The following is a 25,123-nucleotide window of genomic DNA, read 5'->3' as shown; positions in this document are numbered from 1 at the left end:
GTGCCAGAGGGTAGTGAATGTCTGGGATTTTCTAATCACTGAATATATTTAAAAAGAAGGTAAATAGATTTTGAAATATCAAGGAATTGAGGGCTTTGAGGCAGAAAAAGGAGTTGAGGCCTGAGCTTATAAACAGGAACAGCAGGTCAGGCAGCATCTGAGGAGCAGGAAAATCAATGTTTTAGGCAAAAGCTCTTCACCAGGATGGGCTTTTGCCCAAAAGGTTGATTCTCCTGCTCCTTGGATGCTGCCTGACTTGCTGTGCTTTTCCAGCACCACACTCTCGACTCTAATCTCCAGCATCTGCAGTCCTCACTTTCGCATAGTAACAGGAGCAGGCCATTCAAGCCCAATGCCTCTTCCATCATTCAATGAGATCATGGCTGATGTGGGACCTAACTCCATATACCTGCCTTTGGCCTATATCCCTTCCTACCTTTGCTTTACAGAAATTTATCTGTCTCAGATTTAAAATTTACAACTGATTCTGCATCCACTGTCATTTATGGACAAGAGTTCCAAACGCCTGTCACCCTTTGTGTATGGAAAGCACGATCAGCCATGATCTTATTGAAAATCAGGGCAGGATTGAGGGGTCAAATGGCCTACTCCTGTTCCTATTTGTTATGCTCCTCTGTTCCTTTGTGCCTGGGTTGCCCATCACCCAACTTGGGGTCTAGGAAGGCCCCAGTTTGTCAAAGAGGCTGGGTTTGACCATACCAGCTAGGTCAACAACACAATTAGCCTCAGTATTCCGCAGCTAAGGGAGGAACAAAGCAATCAAGCCAGGTTTCTGATTATAAGACTTTAGAGAGAGATGTTTTGAGGGAGATTTAATGTAAATTCTTGAATTTTCAGATACTCCTGCTACCAGCATGTGGTATTCTGATTGGGTAGCTCCCTGCCACCAATCCTCCTTCACCCTAGATGTATTCTGATCAATGTGTTCATAGATATCATTGCACACCTTTGGAGCAGGTGCGATTTGAACCTGTCAGGCCTCCTGGCTCCGAGGTAAGGACATTACCAGCACACCACCTCCTTCCCCTAAACTAAGCCTGTGTAATTATGGACATAGATTACTGGTGAGTCTAAACAAAAGAACTAATTGTCTTAAATAGCAAGTTAGATTTTTGATAGTTAATGTTAATAGCTGATACTAACATTAGCTTTCATCATGTACTTATGAAGAATTCTCGGGAGCTGTATGGAATACATTTGGTCTCTTCAGTTTTACATGCAGAACTCAACTGTTTCCTCATGAAGACTGTGTCATATCATGGATTGGATGGAGCTTAATGTAAGGTGAAGATTTACTCCTTCAGAACAGAAATGTTCAGATTATATAGGGGGTTTGGAGAGTAGATAGGGAGAAAGTGCTGCCAATGAGGGGTTTTAATTTAAAATCATTCCCATTTGGACCAGAGGTGGAGTGAGAGGAAGTATGTTTTCCAGTAGTTACTGCTTATCCTGCGTTTTAAGTAAGGTTTCAAGTGGTTCATTAAATAGACTAATCTCAGCATTCCAAGAGCGCAAAGGAATTTATTGCAATAAAAATGTACTAAAGATAGCAAGCTGAGGAGATGAAATGGTAGACATGTTCTTTTCCAGAGGATGCTGTTGGAGGACTAACACAGTTGGTAGGGTTTGGCACTGATCTAGGCCTGGAGCCTGAGGCAGTGAATTTTCAATTCTGACCGGTGCACTGGTGTCTCACCCCGTTGTTCCACATTTGGCCATTCTTCAGGAGGAGAAAGTGAGAACTGCAGACGCTGGAGATCAGAGCTGAAAACGTGTTGCTGGAAAAGCGCAGCAGGTCAGGCAGCATCCAAGGAGCAGGAGAATCGACATTTCGGGCATGAGCCCTTCTTCGGGAATGAGGCCCACGGGGTGGTTGGGTTGGTTGGTCCGGGTGTCCCAGAGGTGTTCTCTGAAACGTTCCGCAAGTAGGCGGGCCTGTCGCCCCAATATAGAGGAGGCCACATCGGGTGCAGCGGATGCAGTAAATGATGTGTGTGGAGATGCAGGTGAATTTGTGGCGGATATGGAAGGATCCCTTGGGGCCTTGGAAGGGAGTAAGGGGGGGAGGTGTGGGCGCAAGTTTTGCATTTCTTGCGGTTGCAAGGGAAGGTGCTGGGAGTGGAGAATGGGAAGCACAGCAATTACCTCTCAGTGACAGTCTTAGGGGGAACAAGGCTCCCAAATCACTTTGAGGCTTACCCCACAGCCTCCATGTCTACTTTTGCCAGCTATGGCTGAAATGGTCAGTAGTAACAGTGGCCATTTGTTCTTGTCAGTTTTGTAATACGTGATGCAGGCCTCTCAGGTTGGAGGTGTCCTCTGTTTCACTTCCTGTGGCAGCGGGCTGCAGCTCCTTTCTATGTGGATGGATTTCCTGTTGACCCTCCATCCACCACCTTATCACATCTGGTCAATAATCGGCCAATCCTGCAAAAAATCATCATTGGGTGATGATTCCCAACAAACAAGGGGATTGGGATCCTGTTTGAGCCCTGACATTTGGGTAGGCCGTTTAGAACTGAGATAAGGAGAAATATCTTGATCCAGAGAGTGGCCAGCCTGTGGAATTCTCTGCTGGAGAAAGCAGCTGAGGCCAAAACATTGATCGTTTTCAAGAAGGAGTTAGATATAGTTCTTAGCACTAAAGGGATCAGAGAGTATGAGGAGGAAGTAAGAATACTGAGTTAGATGATTCTTTTTATAAATTTTTAATGGTTTGACAGTTAGGAAAAGTGCAGTTGATACTGAGATGACATCAACGCTGATTGAATTAAATGGCAGAACAGGCTTGAGGGGCTGACTTGCCTCCTGCAGTTTTTGTTTTCTGCATTTCTGTTTCAGACAGGAAATCTTCGCAACCTCATTTACCTGATGTGTTTGTCTGATTACAATCTAGGCTTGAATGCGTTACATTTAGCAGCGAAATATGGGAACCATCAGTGTGTGAGGAGACTTCTTCAGGTATGAACACGCTGAGATAATTCTTTTTTTTTATGTTACAGGGGAAACAGCCCAGCAAACCTATATTCTGTAATTATGCGGGTTTAAAGCCTGGAACAGATCAGCCATGACCTTTGTGCACAGTGGAATAGGCTTGAGGGCCCCCCGGCCTATTTCTGCTCCTATTCCTTCTGTTCTTATGTTATTCTGAGTGAGTCCATTTCCAAAATCACAAATAGACCTGTGTTCCAGAATGAGTTGGGAATCTTAAAGATTTCCTCAGACTGCACCTCAGCAGTAACACTATGTACAGGCAAAAGGTTTATTACCCATTCACGTCCTTTTCTTACTTTGGATATTTTGCGGTTACTAATAATCAAAGTTCACAGATTTCAGTGCAACTGACCTTTCCTTTGTGCCACAGTTGTTGCTAAGGTCTGACTCTGTTGCATGTTCACACACAATGTTGTTTGTATAATCTTTCAGACAGATTGTTTCAGCTTTGCTCCCTTTATGTCCACTTGCATTAAGCTATGTTCAGCAATCATCCTTGTGCCTGCTAAATGTCAGTGTTTCATGATCTCATAACCTTTGCCAAATCCCTTCTTGGTCTCCATCCTCTCAATCTCCGAATGTGTCCTCCAGCCCTCTGACATCTCTGCGATTCTGTGATTCAGGTCATTTATGCTTCCTAATTTCCTTTGCCTCACGTTTGAAGGCCATGCCTTGAGATGTCTACACACTAAACTATGCATTTATACGATCAGGAGAAACATGGCCTTTTAATCCCTAAAACCCAATCTGACATTCAATGAGAGCTGACTGCTGCCTCAACTCCACTTTCTTACATGTACAGCCATTCACTTTCTCAATCAAAAATCTGTACAATGTAAGCTTGAACCTGTTCAACTACCTAGCTTCCATTGCTCTCTGGAAAAGGTAATTCCAAACATTAATAACCTCTGAAAGAAGATAATGTCTCCTTATCTCCATTGCAAATGGGAGACCTCTTATCTTCACAATGTTCCACCCAGTTCTAGACACTCCACAAGGGAAAACATCCTCTTAGCTTTCACCCAGCAAGTTCCATCAGGATCATCTTTGTCTGAATACCATCACCTCTCGATTTTTTAAACTCCAGTGACTATGGTGCCGAGCTGTTAATGCTTTTCTCATGAGACAGCCCTTCAACCCTTGGGATCAGCGAAGTGAACCCTCTCAAATCTCCCTGAAAGTAAAGGGTCAAACTGTAGACAGTAGTCTAGATTCTTTCCCTCAAGGCTCTCTGTCCCATTATCATCCTCTTAGTCATTCTTTCAAATCTGCCTTTTTAACAATGCTCTTGGTCACTTGTCCCAGGATCTCCTTCTGTGACTTAGTGTCAAATCTTTAATGTGTCTGTTAATGCTCCTGTGAATCTCATAGGACTTTTCATAGTATTAAAGAGGCTACATAAATGCAATTTGTTATTGTAATATTCCTCATATTGTGATGAAGGTTCAGGAATCATACTGCCATCATTTGGCATTTGGATGAATTATTCTAATAAAAAGCTGAGAGGATGATGTGCTGGTCAGCCTGAGTGGATAATTTTTTTTCAGTTTTCATTTCCATTGGATTTTTTTTGTATAAGATGATTAACTTTCTGTTCCGAAGACCCCAAAGGAATGAAAATTCAGCTTGGGTTCAGTATTGGGTTATCTCCACCATCAATTCATTCTTTGAGCATTAGAAAATTCCCTAGGGTGTATTATATGAGTGGGTACCAGGCATAGGCAAGCCAGAGTTTGACTCTGAAATTCCATTCCATATAGACACATCTTCCAGTAATGAAACCTCCTGAATAATGACCACTAGGTCTAGATATAGGAGGGCAGTCATGTTCAGTATTGTACTTCAGTGAGAGAGTCACATCTTGCTGTTTGTGTACTGATTGTCACCACTTAATCTCTAGTTGAATGTAAGAACTGAAGAGTTATCAGTAAGAGTAGGCCATTTGGCCCCTCAGAATTTTGTTAGATCTGTTTATGTTTTGAATCCCACATGTCTATCTACACCAGATTACTCTTGATATGCCTGCTAACGAGAACCTGTTCACCTTCATCTTAAGAATATTCATTGGCCCCTTGTGATGCAAGGAATTCCAAAGTTGCACAACTTTCTGAGAGAAAATAAATGTTCCAATGTCTCTCCTTCAAGTGTGACTCCTACTTTTACATCAGTGGCCCCAAGTTCTGCACTAACTCATCAGAGGAAACATCTTCTTCACACCCACCCTGTTGTCAACAATATACATGATATTATACACTTCAATCAAGTCATCCCTTACACTTCCAAATTCCAGCAGAAACAAGCTCACCCCCCTCACAGGACAATCACCTCTTAAAAATAGGTATCAATCTAGTAAACCATCTCCAGACTGCCTCCAATGCTTTTACATCTTAAATAGGCAGAACAAATTATACACAGTATTTGAGATGTCGTCTCACCACTGCCCTATATAGCTGAAGCATAACATCCTTACTTTTACATTCAATCTCTCTTGAAATAAAGGATCACATTCCAATCGTCTTGTTGATTATGGGCTTTACCGACATACTATCTGGATTCCTGCAACAGCATGCCTAAGTCCCTCTGCATCTCGAAATTTCACAGTCATTTCTCCATTTAAGTAATATTCTGCCTTTTTATTCTTCCAGCCAGAGTGAATAACTTCACATTTTCCCACATTATATTCCATCTACTAGATTTTTGTCCACTCACAAAACTTATCAGATATTCATTTGCAATTTCCTTATGTCATCTTCATAAAGTACAGTCCAATGTGTAGAAGGTTGACTCTCCAGCGCATACGCCTATGGGATTCCACTTTCACATTCTTTCAATCGGACCAAGACCCGTTTATACATTCTCTCTGTTTTCTGCCAGCCAGCCAATCTCCTCTCTATGTTAATATGTTAGGCCCAATGTCATGAGCTTTTATTTTGTACAATCACCTTTGAAATAGCTCCTTATGAAATGCCTGCTGGAAATTCAAATCTGCAGGCTTTCCTTTATTCACACTACCTTTGAAGAACTCCACTGAATTGGCTATACATAATTTCACTTTGATGAAAACATGCTGACTCTTCCAGAATATCTGGAATTTTTCTAAGTATGCAACTCAAATCTCTTTAAAAATGTCCTTAAATTTTTTTTGATAAATTCTAGCACTTTCTTCAGGATAGCAACTAAGCTAACTAATCTTTAGATTCCTGTTTCATGGCTCCTTCCCTTGAAAAGAGGGATTATGTTTGCTACTTTCTTGTCTGGTGGAATCTTTCCTGAATCTAGGGAATGTTGGAAAGCAGCATCAATTCCCTCATTAGCAATCTCTTCCAGGGCCCGAGGATGAAGTCCTTCTCGGTCTAGATCCTTATCAGCCACTGCTCTATCAGTTTGCTCAATAACATGTACCTCATGATTGTAACTTCACTAAGTCCCTCTCTCCTTCCGTATCCTGATTTACAGCTGTTACTTTGATTTTTGTATCCTCTAAAGAGAAGACAGAAGAAATATATTTTTCTCCTTTCATTTGCCAATTTCTTTATTGTCTGCTATTAACTCCCATTCTCACTTTCTAGGGGACCCAGCATTTTACTTACACTTTTCCTTTCTAGATACTCCTATAGAAACTCTTGGTATGTTTTTACATTTCCAGCTAACTTCCTCTCATCGTCTAGCATCTTCCTCCTGATTGATCTTTTCATCATTCTCTGCCATTCTTTATATTCCGACCCATCACTTAACCTGCCATTCACTTTTGAGCAATTATTTTTTCCACAGGAAAACCCTAAGAGTTAGGACCAGGGATTAGGCCATTTTTCTCCTCAAGCCTGTTGTGCCATTCAATTGGATCATGGCTGACCTGACCGTGACTTTAACTGCAATTTCCTGCCTACCCACCCATACCCTTTGACCTTTGTTAGTCAAGAATCTATACACGGTGAAAGTGAGGACTGCAGATGCTGGAGATTAGAGTTGAGAGTGTGGTGCTGGAAAAGCACAACAGGTCAGGCAGCATCAGAGGAGCAGGAGAGTCAATGTTTCAGGCAAAAGCCCTTCATCAGGAAATTCCTGGTGGACTAGCATATTAAACAAAGGGACTGAGTATCAAACAAGTGAAAGGAACAGCTTTGGATCACTGTTGCTATGATGTGCTGTTGAGGGAAAGGATGGGGAGTGGGAGGCAGAGTAGGAGCATGGTCAGAATTGTGGTGGTGTTGTGAGAAGTGGGAAAGGTAGAGGACAATTGGGGCAGATGAGGACATTTCTGTGTGCATGTGGAGGGGGCATTCACACAACATTGGAGATGAGACAACATTGAGGCAAATGGAATTGATGGCAGAAAGCAAATATTCCAAATAGGACAAGCTAAATTGTCCCTAATTTCTATCCAACATTTATCTCACAATTAACATTACTAAGTTAGGTTACCTTGGGAACTATCTTTGATTGTTGCAGGATCTTATGCAAAGAAGCATTCATTTCATTGCAATTGTATTTACATCTTTTGCCTACTTTATTGACTGAACAGTGATGTTGTGAAAGGTGCTATATAAACACGAGTCTTTCTTTCTTTAGGAAAAATGCCCAGTTAATGCAGTGGACGGTTTTGGGAGGATTGCATTACATCATGCAGGTCAGTGCCTTTCACAGCTGTCTGGGTTTTATACACAGAATGACATGCTTAACAATGGTAACCATGGAGTTCCTGGGACACAGAACAAGAGTAACACATGTCATACTTGCCATTCTCAGTGTGGAGTAGAATCAAGCAGAGGAGAAAGAGATATCATTGTACTTTCTCCCTTGACCCTGGCCAAGTACACACAGACCAAGAGAGCAGCTTGTAGCACCTGCTGGCTCAACTGGGCACCATGCAAAGGGAAAAGTGGCTGCAAATTGTCCTGAGCACTGATTTAGATCTAGACCTTAACCTGATACTGCTCCAAGAAGAATGATCCTGATCCTAATCCTGGAGTTCCACAGGGATTGCTGGGGTTCCTCATGACCACTTTACTGATGTTGAAAGCTTTCACTCTCAAAGTTAAGTCCTGGAAGGTTGGCTCATTCTTGAGGTCAGTGCAGGTGGGTGTGGAGGATGGTGCATTGAAATGAATTCTGTTTTTATTTAATATATATCTGACAAAAGCAATGAAACATGTTGAGAAGCGTACATTCATTCTTATTAACGCTTCAAGGTCAAACACAGTCAGCAGATGCGTGATATTGTTCTTTCCTGCAATATCAGTGATTTTATTTTAAATTAAAAGGCTGAAAGAGCAAACTCCAGAGGAACAACCCAGCATTGGGTGCTTTGAACTTCTCTCGGAATTTCAAAGTGTTACAGTCTGCGCACCCCAGCATCACTCTGTGCCCATGCTGATCAAAATGCTGGAAAGCTAATTGGAGAGTTGTGGTTCCTTTATTTGACCTTTCCTGATGTTTGTTGAGTTTTCTCAATAGCCAGTTGGACACTGGATCCCAGAATCATTTTCCTGGAGGAGGCTTATTGCTGCACTGATCATTGGCATCAACAGACACTCTAAAAGGTTTGCTGAAACCTGGGCTGGTTAGTCTGGGCTTGGTCACCATGCTAGCTTTCACTTTTTTAAGACGCTCTGTCCACAAGTATAATTTTTCTTTCAATGGGACAGGTAGGGTGGTGAGGTTCAGGATAACATTTAGGTAGAACCTGCACACCCTTAGGAAATGCATGATTTCCCTCTATTTTTGGGAGTGCGAAAATCAACAGGGACACATACTTTTTTCATCTCCTGGACTGTCACTGTAAATTATCAAATCATTCAGATGCAGTGTACAATTGTTGTGTACATCTACTACCTGTTTATTTTTAAATGTTGGGGCATCTTCACTGCTTTGTCTGGTGTAGACCACCTGAGGTGACAAAGGCTGCAATTTCTCTTGTCCTTAGGGACTTGCCAGCACCTTTTAACAGATTTATTTTATAGAGTAGGCTGAATGGCTCACCACCAATGCATGAGGTTGGACACGAGTCAATCCTGATCACTGCATTTACTTTCCAGTCAGAACTGTGAAGCCAGTTTTGCTTCATCCACTTTTGGATGAGGTACAATGGGAGAGCTCTAGCTGCTTTGGCTGGACCCCATTGTACAGTGGTCCAGAATGTTTGTGATTTCCTGCCTGCCCTAGACCATGCTGCCAGGCGATGGGGATTGTGTTTTATTGTTGGGGCTGCTTCAACACACACGTCATGAAGTGACAGTGGGGTATGGCCTGGCTGATCCCCGCAGACTTCTCCAAATTTCCAGGCTTTTGAGTCTTCTCCGCTTCTAGAGTTTGCACCTGCTCCCTGGGTTTCTGCAGTCAGATCCTCCAGTCTCTCCTCACTGACTCCTCTCAACTGTCCTCTTCCAAAATTCACCAGTTGACTTGGCTCTGTGTTTAATTCCAGGTTCCCTGCTCTATGAATATCTTCTGTCCCAATTACATTGCAGTAGAATTTCAGAGGGTACTAACTTATCCTGTTCTGTTGCTTTGGAGCAGGGTCGGCTTTCAAACTGTTCCATATCATTTTTGAGCCTACTGCCATCTACTGGCTGCATACTCCTACTGCATTGCTGTTGTTATGGATCAGTCCGGAATCCCTCCAAAGTATTGTGAGAAGATAGCCTATACCTTAACTTTCATATTTATTTAAAGTGTAAGGTGCTGTGTTCCATATGTGATTGGTCAGTACATCACTGGGCTATAATGAAAACACACTTGATTCTTTTCACATAGTTAAAATACAAAAAATGCCATAAGTATTGAAATACTGTTCCAATATGCAGCATCCCATAAGCACACCCTCTGGCAAAAATGCAATTCAGTAAAACAGTTATGATTTTCACTTGCTGCTTCTCTCCACTCCCGAAGAAAGAAACAATCTGCCAATTCTGATTTTTAAGAGAAAACCTTGCTGTCTAAGACTTCATTCCAACAGCCAGCAGAAACATTCAATGAACTGAAAGCAGAAATCAAAGTCTTTCTGGGTCTGTGTGAGCCCTGACCCTGCCCAATCATGATTCTTCCAAAAAAAAATACTCCCAGGGAGAACTTCAAAGCTGTTTACCAACTGTCTGAGAGGGGTATTTCTGTACCACTGTGACAATGCAAGGGAAACAGCACAGAACACATTTTTAAAGGCACAGTCTTATCACACTGTGCAGTTCCTCAACTGGATGAGACATCTTGGCATAATGTGAGAACCCATCTGGGAATTTCCTATGACTCCCTGCATATCTGGAGAGATACTGCTGGCGAGGAGAACTCCAGCTCATCCAGCATCGAGTGTGCTTATTTCTTTTTAAGTCCATGTGCCTGATTTGGTACCTTTCAATGTCCCTATTCTGTCCCATGCCTTCTGGATCAGCCTTGCTGACAGCTGTCTGGCTAGTTTCTGCTGCTGTGTCCTGTGGCTCTTCAATTGGGTAAGGCAGTTCCCCTCCCAATGGCAGGACCAGGTGGTGGGAAAATGTTCCCAATTTGTTTGGTGAGGAGGAAGGAAGGACCTGGCTCCCTTTCTTTATTCAACCCAACCACCATTGGTTGAAAAAGGATAATTTAAACTGAATAGTCCCATTGCTGTGGATACCATTGCCAATTCCAATGTATGCCATGGTTGTGGGTATGTTCACCAAGCTGGCAAGTTGATTTGCAGATGTTTTGTCCCCTGTCTAGGTGACATGTTCAGAGCTTTGGAGCCTCATGTGAAGCGCTGCTGTACTGTGTCTTCCGGAACCAAATAAATTCCAGAAGAGACAGTACAGCAGCACTTCACAGGAGGTTCCAAAGCACTGAAGATGTCACCTAGACAGGGGACGAAACATCTGCAAATCAACTTCCCAGCTTGGTGAATATACCCGTACCCACAGCAACCAGCATCCAAGCCACAAATCTTGACGCAAACCTTGAGTGTTAATGCTTTAAAAGGAGATAATTTTACCATGCTTCCAGGATTTAAAGAAAGGAAGACTTTATTTGTTACTAAAACAGGGGGAAAAATAAAATGCACATGCACACAGATTAAAGATGAGAAGTGACAAAAACACAGTTAAAAAGACGTAATAATCAGTCTTTGCTTTGTCCATGTGGAATAGACAGTGGAACATTGCAGTCTTGAAATTGGATGATTATAATCATGTGTTTCACAATTAATTTATGAGATAGTTGATTTGTTTTGATAACTCTGACCACCACATCACTCTCAGATCCTGAATGTACACTTATCAATGTCCAAACAAATACTTGCTGATATCTCTGCTATTTCTTTATTTCTTGTTGTAATTTCTCATATCTCAGCTTCTAATGGGCTCTCATTTACTTTCACCACTTTTGAAAATATATTTAGATCTTACAATGTAGTTTTGATGTTTTTTGCTAATTTACTCTCATTCTATTATCGCCCTCTATCAGGTTGTAGTTATACTGTGCAAGTTTTTAAAAAATTCTCCCATTCTTATGCTCACTCCTGCTCTTGGCAATATTGTAAGGCTCTTCTTTTAACATATTACTATTCCAAACCTCTTTTGTTAGCCACTGATGAAATTCTTTTTTTTTCAATGGAATGTACATGGGTTGAAAATAATGAGAAAATGTTTTGCATATCCTATTCTTCGATTAGCCCATTTAATCTAATTTCCCATTCTACCTTAACCAACCTGACCTTATATCTATGTACAGTAATTGCCTTTATTTGAGTTTGATATTGTAGTTTCAGACTTACGTATTTGACTCTCAAGTGAAATTCTATTGTTCTGAGATAATCCTGACGTGGAGCATCCCAAGTAATTATTCCTGCCTCATTATTTAGGGAAGGCCTAAAATGATGCCTTCCCCAATTGTTTCACAAGGTATTATCCCTGCAAAGTGCTTTCACCCTCCAAATTACATTAGCCAATTTGATTATTCCTGGACCAGAATTACGACCAGTTCAGTTGTAGTGGGCTTTGATCAGGACAAATGAATTTCCATGATCATTCAAATATTTGTTACAAATCACATTTAATTTCCTTTTGGCATCTACACACAATATTAGGGCAGATGAAGGAACTCTGGCTCAACACTGAGAAGATGTTAAATGTAAAGATTTTCTTTGTGTTTACACAATTCTCTTTCATTTTCCTTTCTTTTGTTGCAGCTACAAGTGGGAGCTTTTCCTGTGTTCAGACACTCTGTGATTTCAAATCCCCTGTAAACATCCATGATGATGTAAGTTGCAATCTGTGGATTTATTGAAAACCAGACTCTGTGAAGCTAAAGGTTCATTCGTGTTTATTAGTCTTGGGTTGATGATAAATTGAAATGGAGCAGAGTGGATTTCAGGTCTCCAGAGTACAAATGTGGGAAAAAAAATCATTCAGATTTGAAAAGTGTGAACTTAATTCCATCATTGAGAGGAGTCGTTATCTTGGATTGGTGACTCAACAGACAGATGAACAGTGACACCATGATGTTGTCAGTGACAAATCCAGCAATTTTGACCAATGATTGTTATGTATTTTGAGGGACACATTGATTTTTATGTGCTTCAAACACTACAAGCCTTTGGGGAATTATGGTATTCCAATGACCTGGTGATTCAATGACCTAGTGTTCTAGCAACTCAAGTACAGAGGAACCTTGATTATCTGGCATTCGATTATCTGACTATTGGATTATCCGGCAAGATTGCAAGGTCCCGATGCCTGGCTAAACTATGTTATCCAGTATTCACTTATCCAGAATTTGATTAACTGAACAAAATATTCCCTGTCATTGTCCTTCAGATAATTGAGGTTCCTCTCTATCTAGTTATCCAATTTGTTATTGATCTGGTACCTTTTAATCCCAGTGATCCCAGATTCCAGTATAAATACTGTGATTGAGAATATGGGGTGAGTGGCGAAAGTTCCATGGAAAGAATTCTGCCATTACCCTCAGCCTCAAAGTGGTCTTGCAGTTGTTGCAGAGGAGGGAGTCTGTGAAGTTCCTGGAGGGTAGTCTTGCTCTTGAGCTGCTCAATCTCTTGTCAGTTTTACCCAGTGGGACAGGTGATAGTGAAACTGAGGTGTAAGGAATCCTCGTGCAGTTACAGTTTAGACACTTGAGCCACAAACCTGCCAGTTTATTCTGTAGTGGACTCACCGGTAACTTGTAAAATGCGTTGCAGTTACAGTGGATTTTTGACACTATTTATCTACCTGTTGGGATACCCAAATGAAGAGGATCAGATGCCAACCATTGCAAGAACTCAGTTCTCCATAATCCTATAACTTCCCTACTCCTCTTTAACTGACTCTTTGAGTGGCCATGGGACTCTCAAAGAAGATTTGCTTTCTTTACAGATTTCTGTGAACTCACAAAAGTTCAGCATATGCAAAGCTGAGATTCAGACTTTATCACCCCTGAATGAGAGGCACTGGATATAACAAAGGGGCCAACAGAAGCCAGTGTGTGTTGGTTAGGGACTTAACCCTAGATATCTCTCTCTCTCTCTCTCTCTCTCTCTTTCTCGACCAGGATGGCTGCACTCCACTGATCCTGGCTGCACAGATGAGCAACTATGAGATGTGCAGGTGTCTGATTGTCCGAGGAGGAGATGTGAACAGCAGGGATAAACAGGGAAGGTGAGTCTACCAGCTAGCGAAATATTACTCAATTGGAAGACAGTTAAAATGTGAGCGGGAGATGTGTAAAATCTCTCACTAAAAACTCCTTGATCACATTCTTCAGAAGGACAATGATCAATGAGGTATTATTGAATACCACTCAATTTGCATTAATGCAGAGTCTTTTACCACATTAGAGTTTGATGGAAGCATCTTCAATCACGGTATTCAAAAGAGAACTGGACTGTTATCTGTAAAGGAAGAAGGTGCAGGCTTATGAGAAAAAGGCAGGAGAGTGACCCTAAGTGAATTGCTCATTTGGAAAGCCAGTGTAGACATGATGGGGTGAATGGCTTTCTCCTTCCCAGTAAATATTGTGTGATGCTATAAGTAAAACTTCTGAAAGTCAAGTAAATCGAATCAAGTTTAGTATCGAGCCACATAAGGAGACAAGAGAACAAGTGACCAAAAGCTTGATCATGGAGACAGATATTCAGAAACATCCGAAAGAAGCAGATTTATATTTTTAAATTTAGATTTTATTGTCACATGTATTTGTGTACAGGAGTACAGTGAAAAATGTACAAAGTCACTATTCTCTGGCGTCACAAATTCCAGAGGATAGGAACTAGGGAGTTGACAGTATAGCCAACACTGGTGACGTGAAGGACATGGAGTTGAAGAAACACAGAGGTTTTGGAAGGTTGTCGGACTGGAGGAGATTAGACCAGGGTGGGGTCACGGAGGGATTAGATTATGTAGATGAAAATGTGTAAATGGAGGCATTCAGTCAAACCAACAAGTAGCTAATTACATCCCTCAAATAAATATATTATCCATTTCAGTATTGGTGATTAAGTGGAGAATTAAGGCCTGTATTATCATACTGCTCCTCTTACTTAAGAAGAGAAAAGTTTGCTTTTTTGGAGTTCTATTCATTACCAGTAGGTAATAAAAAGTGCTTTACAGCCAATAAAATGTTTTCAAAGAATATAATCATAGTTATAATGTGGGAGCCATTTTGTGCATAGTAAGCTTCCAAAGGTATCAATGTAGTAATCCCCAGATAATCCATTTTTGATTGAGGGATGAATATTTATTGGCCAAGACTAGCCTCTCTGTTCTTTCACAAATAATGCTTAGGGTTTTTTAATTATACATCTGAGAGGGCAGATGGCATCACTTTAACATTTCCAACTGAAAGACCGCAGCTCTCTAACATCACTAGGGCTGTGCTCGAGTGATAGGGAGATGGGGCACAAGTCCTGGGATGGGACTTGAACCCAAAGTCTTCTGTTTCAGAGGTATGAGTGCTAACAACTGAACCAGGCCTAACAAACTGTGCAATGGCACTCCAATTTAGCTAAATATGAGGTGCTGCATTTTGGAAAGGCAAATCAGGGAAAGACATATATGCTTAATGGTAAGGTCCTGGGGAATGGTGTTGAACAAAGAGATCTTGGAGTGCAGGTTCATAGTTCCTTGAAAGTGGAGTCGTCGGTAGATAAGATAGTGAAGAATATGTTTGGAATGCTAGCCTTTATTGGTCAATGCATTAAGTATAGGACTTGGGAGGTTATGTTGCAGCTATACAGGACATTGATTTGACCACTTTTGGAATACTGTGCAATTCTGGTCTCCCTGCTATTGGAAAGATGTTGTGAATTTTGAAAAGATTCAGAAATGGTTTACAAAGATGTTGCCAGGGTTGGGAGTGTTTGAGCTATTGGGAAAGGCTGTATGGGCTGGGGCTATTTTCTCTGGACTGTCAGAGACTGAGGGATTATCTTATAGGGTTTATAAAATCATGAGGAGCATGAATAGGATAATTAGACAAGGCCTTTTTGTTTGGAGTGGGGGGGTCCAAAACTAGATGCCATAGCTTTAAGGTGGGAGAGGAAAGATTTAAAATGGAACTAAGGGGCAACTTTATCACACAGAAAGTGATGTGTGTCTGGAATGAGCTGCCAGAGGAAGTGGTGGAGGCTGGTACAATTGCAACAACCACCTGATGAAGGAGCAGCACTGTGAAAGCTGGTGCTTCCAACTAAACCTGTTGTACTATAACCTGATGTTGTGTGATTTTTAACATTTAAAAAGCATCTGGATGGGTGCATGAATAGGAAGGTTTCGAAGGATATAGGCCAAATGCTGGCAATTGGGACTAGATTTATATAGATATCTGATCGGCATGGACGAGTTGAACTGAAGGGTCTGTTTCCATTCTATACATCTCTATGACTCTACAATTGAATAAGTCACACTGACTTGAAGATTACTGCTTCATTGTAAAGATGGCACCTGCACTGTGGTGTCACCCTGGAGAATGTTCTCCGGTTTATAACGGAATTTAAATCATTCTCATCATGGAATGTCCAGTGGTCCCCTATCTAGGACAAGCTGGCAGTTAAGCAGGAATGAGCAGGCAGGTAGATACAACCGTTACATTCAGTTGTAGGTTATGAGCAAATGGCAATCCTCTGAAAACAGAGTTTGTCACTCCTTCTCTTTCTTCCTAGTTCATAGTGAGTGAAGCTGAACTCTGGTTCTAGAGACTGACAGTCTCCAGAGCTTTGGAGTCCCTCTTGCTACTGAGGCAGGTAGCTGAAGTTAGGAGATTTTCTCCCTTGGCAGACCTGCCTCGGTTTAAAGGGCCATGTTTCATTCAGGCTTCTTTCCAGGAAGCAGAGGTGCAGGAGAAAGACAGTCCCGTTGACCCTGGAAATAGATCGGAGGCAGTTGAGCACCAGGGTAAGCTGATTAGAAAGCACACCTTGGTCTTTTGCACTTCATTCCAATTGTACTCCAATTGTTGCTCTCACCAATCAGTCTCACTCTCCATAACCCTTATGACCGCTCCGTGCTGGCCCTGTGGGAGAATTGGCATAGAGACGTGGTGTCGATGTAGAGGTTATGGTGATCTGGAAGGATTATCGGGGGGTAGATACCTTTTGAGATTTATTTTTTTGAAAGTCTCCCAATTCCAGACTGGGTGGGTGGTAACTTCTCTGAGGGGCTGTGAGAAGTTGGCTTGCAATGCAGCCTGCCAAGTCAGGCCTTACAACCTGCACCTTATCCTGCAGAGTTCCCTGGCAATCGCAGCTGGGGTCCACAGTTGGACCATCTCCCTGGAAATCCGAGTCAGAACATTGACAGTGAGTGCTGATCCCCTTTTGCCAGTCTCAATATTCTATATTTCTGTCATAACATTTCCTGAAACAAATCTACCTTCAGTACATTTGACTCAACACTATACACAGAGGTGGCTCTAGGGTAGAGCAAATCAAGCCTTCAACCCCTGAGAGACAGCTCTGACTATACACTTCTGCCACCTCCCTCAGGAGCCTGTCTCACAAACTGATGACTCCATCTCTGAACTCTCTCCAGTGTTTAATCTGGAATTTCTCTTCCAGACCAAGATGCGTCCTCTGGGTTATACTGTTCTTGATAAAATTAAAGAGATTGTCATAGGATAATTTCTCCTTAAACCACATCTTGGCTCATTAAGGGTCTGGTTGACTACTCATCCCTCATTCTCCACCCCGCCCCCCACCATAGCAGTGGAGCTAGACTATTTGGCCATTCATGGCTAAACCATGCGGACAGCTGAGGCCCAGGTCTCCATGCAGGAAGATGTTCTTGGTATTTAGCGTTCTCACTGCTCACAAGTCTCTGCTTTTCTCCCTGAACGTAGAACAGCCTTGATGCTGGCTTGTGAAAATGACAGCGTGGAGACAGTGGACGTCCTTGTCCGGAGTGGAGCTAACGTCAGCCTTCTGGATGCTTTGGGTCATGATGCCAGACACTACAGTATGGTGACTGGAAATACAGACATTCTACAGCTGCTTCATGTGGCCACTCACAGAAGCTTCTGGAAAAGTGGTAGGTTACCTTCTGGTCCTTGGAGCACACCATTGCCAGCCAAACTGCTCCTACTCCAATTTGTTCTCTCCCCACCCAGTAGAAACAGATTACTGTAACCAAGGTCGTCCTCACCCTGCACCTGAGTTCAGAGGGATGTGGCCTTGTTCTAGGCCCCACGAATGCTGCTGTCCAGCCACCTACATGTCTTGGAACTGCCAGCTTGGAATGTTCACAGACAACCATACGCCCTGATTTTCTTTAAAAAATTCATTCACAGGATGAGGGTGGTGCTGGCTAGGTCAGCATTTATTGTCCATCTCTAATTGCCTAGAGGGCAGTTAAGAGTTAACCACGTTGCTATGGGTCTGGAGTTACATGTAGGTTTTTCCAACAATCAATAATTGATTCATAATACTCATTAGACGTACAATTTCATTGAATTCAAATTCTATCATCTGTCATGATGAGATGCGAACCCAGGTCCCAGAACATTAACTGGCTATCTGGATTAACAGACCAGTGAAAATACCACTAGGCCATTGCCTCCCTTTCTGTGGTACTGTTACTTTTCCACCAGTTCTTTCAGTTGATAAAAGTTCCTGCTGTTTAATGTACAAAAATAAGGCATGGGACAAAAAAAAGTGTGTTTAATTTGTCTACTCTTTACCCTCCACAATCTGACCACCATGGACTCTCTGGTAATAAACAAAGGAGAAGTTCCCCAAAAGAATGAAGCCCTGGGAAATAACTCTGCAAAAATGCCACCCATTCCACACATGCAACAACTTACATTTATGAAGCATCTTGAACATAATTAAATGCCTCAAGGTGACTTCACAGGAGATTAGTAAAACAAAGTATTGTGTTGAATTTCACAGAGAGAGATATGAGATCAGCTGGCCAAAAGCATGGTCAAAATGTAAATTTTTAAGACATCTCTTCAAGGAAGAAAGCTAAGTACAGAGAGGGAGAGATGTAGGAAGGGAATTCCAGAACATGGGGCCCAGGTGACAGAAGATTTAGGGATATTGAATCAGATAAGGCAGGAAGCTTGAAGGGTTGTGGAGTTAGAGCAAGTTATAGAGATAGGGAGAGGCTAAACCATAGATGGATTTGAAGACAAAGATGAGAATATGAAAATTGAGATGTTGATTGACTGGGAGCTAATGTGAGCACTATGATAGGATTTTAGTGTGAGTTTGACAACTGAGCTTTGGAAGACCTTGAGTTGATGGAGGGTAGAATGTGAAAAAATACTGAAGATTGCATTGGAATAGCCAAGGTTCGTTGTCACTAAGGCCTGAGTAGGAGCATCAGCAGCAGATGAGCTGAGACAGAAGCAAACATAGACTGGTAGGAGGCTGGAAGAACACAGCAAGCCAGGCAGCAGCAGAAGGTGAAGAAGTCGAGGTTTCAGGTGTAACCCTTCGAGCCAACCTCTGACCAGTCATATTGTGCAGATGATTTAGCCAAAGTTCCATTAACACACCATTATAGAATCATACAATTCAGAAGAGACTATTCGGCCCATTGACACTGCACTGCCAAAATCATATTCCGACTGACATTAGTCTCACTTTCATGCACTTTGCCCATAGACCTGAATGTTATGACACTTCAAGTGCTCATCCAAGGACTTCCCAAAGGTTACAAGGTATCCTAACTCAACCACCCTCTCAGAGAGTGCATTCCAGAACCTCACCACACTCTGGGTGATAAAGGCTTTCCTCAAATCTCTCCAAACCTCCTGCCTATCATTTTAAAATTATGCCTCCTTGTTCTTGACCCTTTGACTAATTGGACTAAGGCTTTCTATTGACCCTGTCCATGACCTCATAATCTTATACACCTCCCCCCACTACCCCAGCCCCCAAACCTTCTCTGATGCAAAGAAAAGAGCCCAAGTTTATCCAGCCTCCCGTCATAGACGAAATGCTCCATCCCAGGCACCATCCTGGTGAGCAATCACATCCTTTGTACAGTGCGGTGACCGGAACTGCACGTAGTATTCCAGCTGTGACTTAAATAAAGTTCTGTATAGCTCTAATGTGACTTCCCTGCTCTTACAACCTATGCCACAACTGTTAAAGGCAAGCGTCCCATATGCCTTCTTTACTATTCTATTAGCCTGTCCTTCTACCTTCAGGGATCCGTGGACAAGCATCCCAAAATCCTTCTGTTCATCTGAGCTTCCTAGAGTTTCCTCCCATTAACATTAAACAGGAGAGAGGAGAGTTGAAGTTGAGGCTGATCATTTGTTTTTAGGATATTCCCTTCCTCTCTGTGAAGTTATATTTAAAGATGAGAAATGTTGATGTTTTAAACCTGTCTTAACCTGTGATGAGATTTTACTTTGTATCAATCTCGTATCGATTTTATGAGCTGCTGTCACAATGTAGAGCATTACTCCAGCGAGGAGACAATATTCCCCGTTCACAAATGCGTGTTAATACTCTTGTGCAAGAAAATTTGTTCACATGGTACAGCTTTTAGTGATGCCATGCAGACTGATCTCTGAGGGCAAGAGCCATTGAGGACTCTACATCTCCGGACATCCATGCATAAGAATATTTGCTGGAGGTAACATGGGAGATAGCCAATGGTGCGGTCTAATGGAGGGCATCCTGATTTTCCCTCCTGGATCAGCACAATGTTTCTACATTATATCGAGACTGAAATTGGGACCTCAAATACTACATGGGTATACATAACTAGTGGCCTCCCACTGTGGCACTGGGCCCAGGAGTACTGTACAGTTATCCTGCCCGTGAGTGATTTTGATTGTGGGGTGCTATTTCATACCCTGCATTTCATAGAGTTTATTTCTGTCTTTGATTTATTCCTCAACAGAACCAGAATTAAGACGGAGGCAACATCAGGTAATGGAACTGGACTTGAGATTATCAATAACCCTGTAACTGACCAGAAACACAACCCGAGCAGAAGCTTCTGATCTGAGCCACACTGGACATACTTCCATAACGTTTTCCATCTTCGTACAAAATTAAAATACAGAGGTGTAACTTTACTTCAAAAGTCCCATTTACAGAATGTTTTACTCCCTATTGCATGCCATAAAATACAGATATTGCTATTAAATTACAGTAAATGTAATTATTTAAAAATTTCAAATCTAACTGATAGACTTGGAGCATGAAGCTATTAAGTTTCACAGAGACAAAGCAGGTAGGTGGAATAAAATAAAGACTAGTCGTGGTCTCGTTCGATGGTGAAAGGCTTGAAGGGCTGAATGGCCTTCTCACCCAGTTCCTATTTTCCTTTCTCCTGATTACTTCTTCCTTTGATTGTAGATCCTCTTGCCAGGAGATCTGTGGTCATGGCATGGCACACTTGTCCGTCAAGCACCACCCTCCTACATCGACTGTAGCCCGTCTGCACCCACTTTGTGACATCCGTCATCTAACTAAGCCCCTCTTTCGGCTGTCCTCCACTTTGCCCATGTGTGATACCATCCACTCCAATCTTCACTCTAATTTCTTCGAATATGTTCCTTCACAATGCCATTGTTTTTGTCTTTTCTTTCCTAGTCATTTTCAATCCATATTCCAGATGCTACTTGATCTCCAAAATTAGGTACAGCCCTTTAATTTGATATCCTTTTTATTCCTCTTTCATTCTGGTGCTCACTGTTTGTGCCAATATAAACTATGGATAAGTCTCACCTCATTTACAGTCAATGTCAAATTTCAGCAACACCATCATTCGAGTCATAATATTGTGAACAATTTCTGAAGTTTATTTAGGAGCAGTCCAGGCATTTTCATCACTTTATTTTTGGGTTTGTTGTAAACCAATTGATAAAGCTTGATCACGACGTCTGGAATTATCCATTTTACCTCATTTCCCTTTTCCTCTGGATTTTTTTGTCAACCTTCACAAATTTTCTTTTCCCGAATGTCTCCTTCTGTTCTTGTCTTTTATCTTCCCAAATTTCTCGCCCGTGGGTATATACGGAATGCCAGCACTCAGTGCTTCTCTCATAGAGATAATGAGAAGGGGATTCTATAGGATAATTCCACATATTAAATGCAGCCTCTACATTGGCTTAGAGAAAAAAAAACACATCAAAGTCCGTTGAGTTCTGCTTCCATCATCCAAGCAGTCAAATGCTGCCAATGAAAATGCCATTGTTTACAATATAACAATCTGATCAGTTGATTCACAACAGATATACTGTGAGGAAAAGTCCAGTGGGTTACCATATGTTTGATTCAGACAGTCCAGAATTTATGGGCCTCATATAAAATTACCCTTAATCATTCATCACTGCAGCCTGATAACCACATGAAAGCCCCTCCAGTAGTTATTACCCTCTATGTTAATGGTCCAACAGAGATTGATTCTGAAAGACAGTGAGCAATTGCAGAGGAGTCCATTTGTAGAATTTGTAACAACCACACTCTTTGTGGAAGACTGGGAGTACTCTTAATCCTTTTGATTCAAACAAAATTTGGCAAATAAAATTCCAGAACCTTTTCCAAGGTGGTTCCCACTTTCTGATTCTAATGGGCATAGTCTGTGTATCACCCATTTGAAACAGGCAGGCAGGTTCCTCTTTAAAGACCCCTGAAAATTGAAAGAGGCATGATTTCAGTATCAATGGAGTATGACGTTGTCTTGTATTAGTGTGGTATACATGAGGCAGTTTGGCAATCATCTCAGAATTGATGTGCTTAGAGCTAGTTATTGGATATTAACTTGGCTTTTCTGATAATTGAGAGCGATGTCAGCAACGCAGATTGGAGCTTTGCTTTGGGTCTATGCGGAATCCCAAATGGAGCAGGATCCATGGAATTACCTTGGAAATTAAGATCCTGATGGGCAATTCCCCTGAGTTTGGAATCCTCAAATAAAACCCATAAACGCTGAAATATATGCAAGGTTATAAAGATAGACCACCTTTTATCCAAAATTCAAAACACTCCAAAATCTGAAGGTTTTTTTGTGAAGTTTTCTCATTAACAAGATTGTTTGGCATGCAAACAGTTAACCTAAGTCGACACCCATTCGATGCGTGTTGCTCAGATACGATGTGGAGGGGTGTGGCCAAGCACTGGCAGGCCTTGATTCTGTTTCAATGCCCCGTTTTACTTTAGTGAGTCATGCTCCTCTGGTAAGACAATACTTTTGATAATGCATCTTCATTACAGCATGCTTCTTTCACCAATTGGTTCTCACATTCTACAGGTTTTGTTAAAAGAGAAAACCACGAGCCCCCGAAAGAGGCAAGCCCCCTTGCCACCTGGCACCCCCTCTACTCAGGTAATGGGAACTTAACCTTCAACTACAAAGAAGCAGTAAAAATTCAGATAAAGTTAGTTTGGTGTCTGAGCCACAAACAGAATCCAAAGACCAACTTCACTCATAGTTGAAAAGATTAAAGCTTCTGAAATATGTTAATATGTATGAGATAAGGTAAAAATAATGTTTTATTACTTTAGGATTCTCCAAATGGTATTGTGCAATGTTGTGTGTAAAATGGAGCATGGGGAATTGGCCTTGTTTCTCCAGGGGACTTTACCACTTGTCAAAATTCTGTTGGAAATTCTGGATGAATAGATTTTAGAATTTTGGGAATAAATCTAGAGAAGGTGTTGAACTTGAAGGTTGTCATATGTAACATTCATAGTAAATGTTTCGAGTCCAAATAAGTGTTTGAAATGAAGAAGATCCTATTGAAACATTAACTCTTTTTTTGTCTCCACACATGCTGCCAGACCTGCTGAGTTTCTTCAGTATTCAATGACACTTGTTAGAAATATCCTTGAGTGGGCTGTGATGGTGGCAGACTGTGGGTGAGGATGGGGTGCTGGTTGAGGGGTAATAGAATGGAAGACAGAAACAGATGAGTCATTTCTGATTTACAGTTGCCATTTGTTGCTGTAAAACTGAACCATTCATTCTGGTTCCAGAGTCCCTCTCAATCCTGCGAGTTTCTCTCCACTGGTGAATCGACAAGCCCATCTTACTCTTCAACAGAAACACTCACACCAAAGGTAAGTTCATCCCATTCACTCATTTCCCCCTTCTGAACAAATAAAATAAACAAGACCCTTACCCAGTGAGACCTGTTCCTTGTTTGCCGGTCAACCCATTTATATCTGCTGATGACCACTGTGCCATATTGAGCCACATGGATGCTAAGGTGCCACAAAACCACCAACCATTTTATGTCAGTAGGATTCCCTCAACTCAGTGCTAGAAAGTCACACCCTTCTTCAGGGGTTGGGCGTATTGACTTTTGTTTTTAGTTTGGCAAATGCAAATGCCAGTAAGTTAAGTGCTGATGTCTTCACCTTTTGAGTTGAAGCTGAGTAAACTGCCATTGGTCTGTAGCAGGAAGAACCATTACTCCTTGGCAATGTGCAGCATTGTTTGTATCTCTCCACCGTCACAAAAGGGGTTTGCACTGAGGTAGAGATTGGCCGTGTCGGTGCCATGATTTGGCCTGAGGCAAGAACCACTCTCGTTGTGGTAGTTCAAAGCTTGCCATTCTACAGATGGGGGTTGTCACATGGAACCTTTCAACGTTTCCCACTCCTTGATCCAAAGGGAGTCCTCTGTGGGATCTTGCTCGGGCTGGGATACCCAGGTGGAAAGTGGACAGTAAGTGGGTTGGACATGTTGTCATGGAGTGGGTTTGTGAGGTCCACCATGGATTGTTTTAAACAGGTTTTGGGTTTTCATCAGTCAGCAGATATGTGGGTGGGTGGGTGATGTTTGCAAGGATGGGAAGTCAGGATGAGGGGTGTTACATGGAGGAGGGATTGGATATAAAACAGAAGCAGTGCTGAGTGGAGGACCGAGGGAGTGCAATCTTTAGAAATGCTGCTGTTAAGTCAAGAATGCAGGGCAGGTATCCTGACCAAGAATTATCCCTCGACCAATACCATCACATTATCTGGTCGTTTATCTTATTGTTGTTTGTGGAACGTTGCAATATATAATATTCACCATACTTCCCAAAGTACCTCGTTGGTGATAAAGTGTTTTTGAACATCCAGAAGTTCTACTTAAATGCAAATTCTAAACTTTTAATGGACAACTATCAAAAAAAGGTAAATCAAAAGCAAACAGTTGAATATTCAGAAAACAAAAGGGCAGAAAGAGAATGGAAAAGATGAGAGATTTTGGGAGGACTGATGTACAGGACTGTTGACAATGTTACATTTTTTTCTCTAAAAGCTGTTTGAACTACTCATTGTTGGTGTGGGTTAACACATGATGGAATACATTTGTATGTTTGGTCACCATATAAAGGTGATGTGGGACTGATCCGTGAGTCCTTACATGGAGGAATATTTAAATAGTGCTAAGGGCACAATCTTGAGGCAGGTATCTTGATAGAGTCATAAAGGAAAGAGACCCTTTTGTCCAACTCGTCCATGCCAACCAGATATTCAAAATTAACTAGTCCCATTTGCCAGCATTTGGTCAATATCTCTCCAAACCCTTCCTATTCATATATCCATCGAGATGCCTTTTAAACTTTGGAATTGTACCAGCCTCTACACTTGCTCTAGCACCCTTTGCATGAAAGTGCTGCCCTTAAGTCTCTTTTATATCTTTCCCCTTTTACCTAGTTTTGGACTCCCGTACTCTGGGAAAAGAAACTTGGCTAT

At 41.8% G+C, this 25,123-nt stretch overlaps 1 protein-coding gene across 5 annotated transcripts in view; it reads left to right on the top strand.

The window, feature by feature from the left end:
- The window catches only part of LOC140494508 (ankycorbin-like), a 112,904-nt gene that overhangs the window by 55,713 nt on the left and 32,068 nt on the right, over positions 1-25,123 (top strand). For all 5 annotated transcript variants that reach the window (XM_072593764.1, XM_072593765.1, XM_072593767.1 and 2 more), the window contains 8 exons: positions 2,918-2,982; positions 7,585-7,642; positions 12,167-12,237; positions 13,528-13,634; positions 17,311-17,498; positions 20,331-20,359; positions 22,689-22,763; positions 23,414-23,497. In XM_072593764.1, coding sequence (XP_072449865.1) covers positions 2,918-2,982; positions 7,585-7,642; positions 12,167-12,237; positions 13,528-13,634; positions 17,311-17,498; positions 20,331-20,359; positions 22,689-22,763; positions 23,414-23,497 — 677 coding nt within the window. The remainder of the gene's footprint in view (positions 1-2,917; positions 2,983-7,584; positions 7,643-12,166; positions 12,238-13,527; positions 13,635-17,310; positions 17,499-20,330; positions 20,360-22,688; positions 22,764-23,413; positions 23,498-25,123) is intronic.

The sequence above is a fragment of the Chiloscyllium punctatum genome, chromosome 24, assembly GCF_047496795.1.
Source record: "Chiloscyllium punctatum isolate Juve2018m chromosome 24, sChiPun1.3, whole genome shotgun sequence".
Taxonomy (NCBI): Eukaryota; Metazoa; Chordata; class Chondrichthyes; order Orectolobiformes; family Hemiscylliidae; genus Chiloscyllium; species Chiloscyllium punctatum.
The sequence above is the reverse complement of the archived record's forward strand: the minus strand, read 5'-3'. Positions and strand labels throughout refer to the sequence as shown.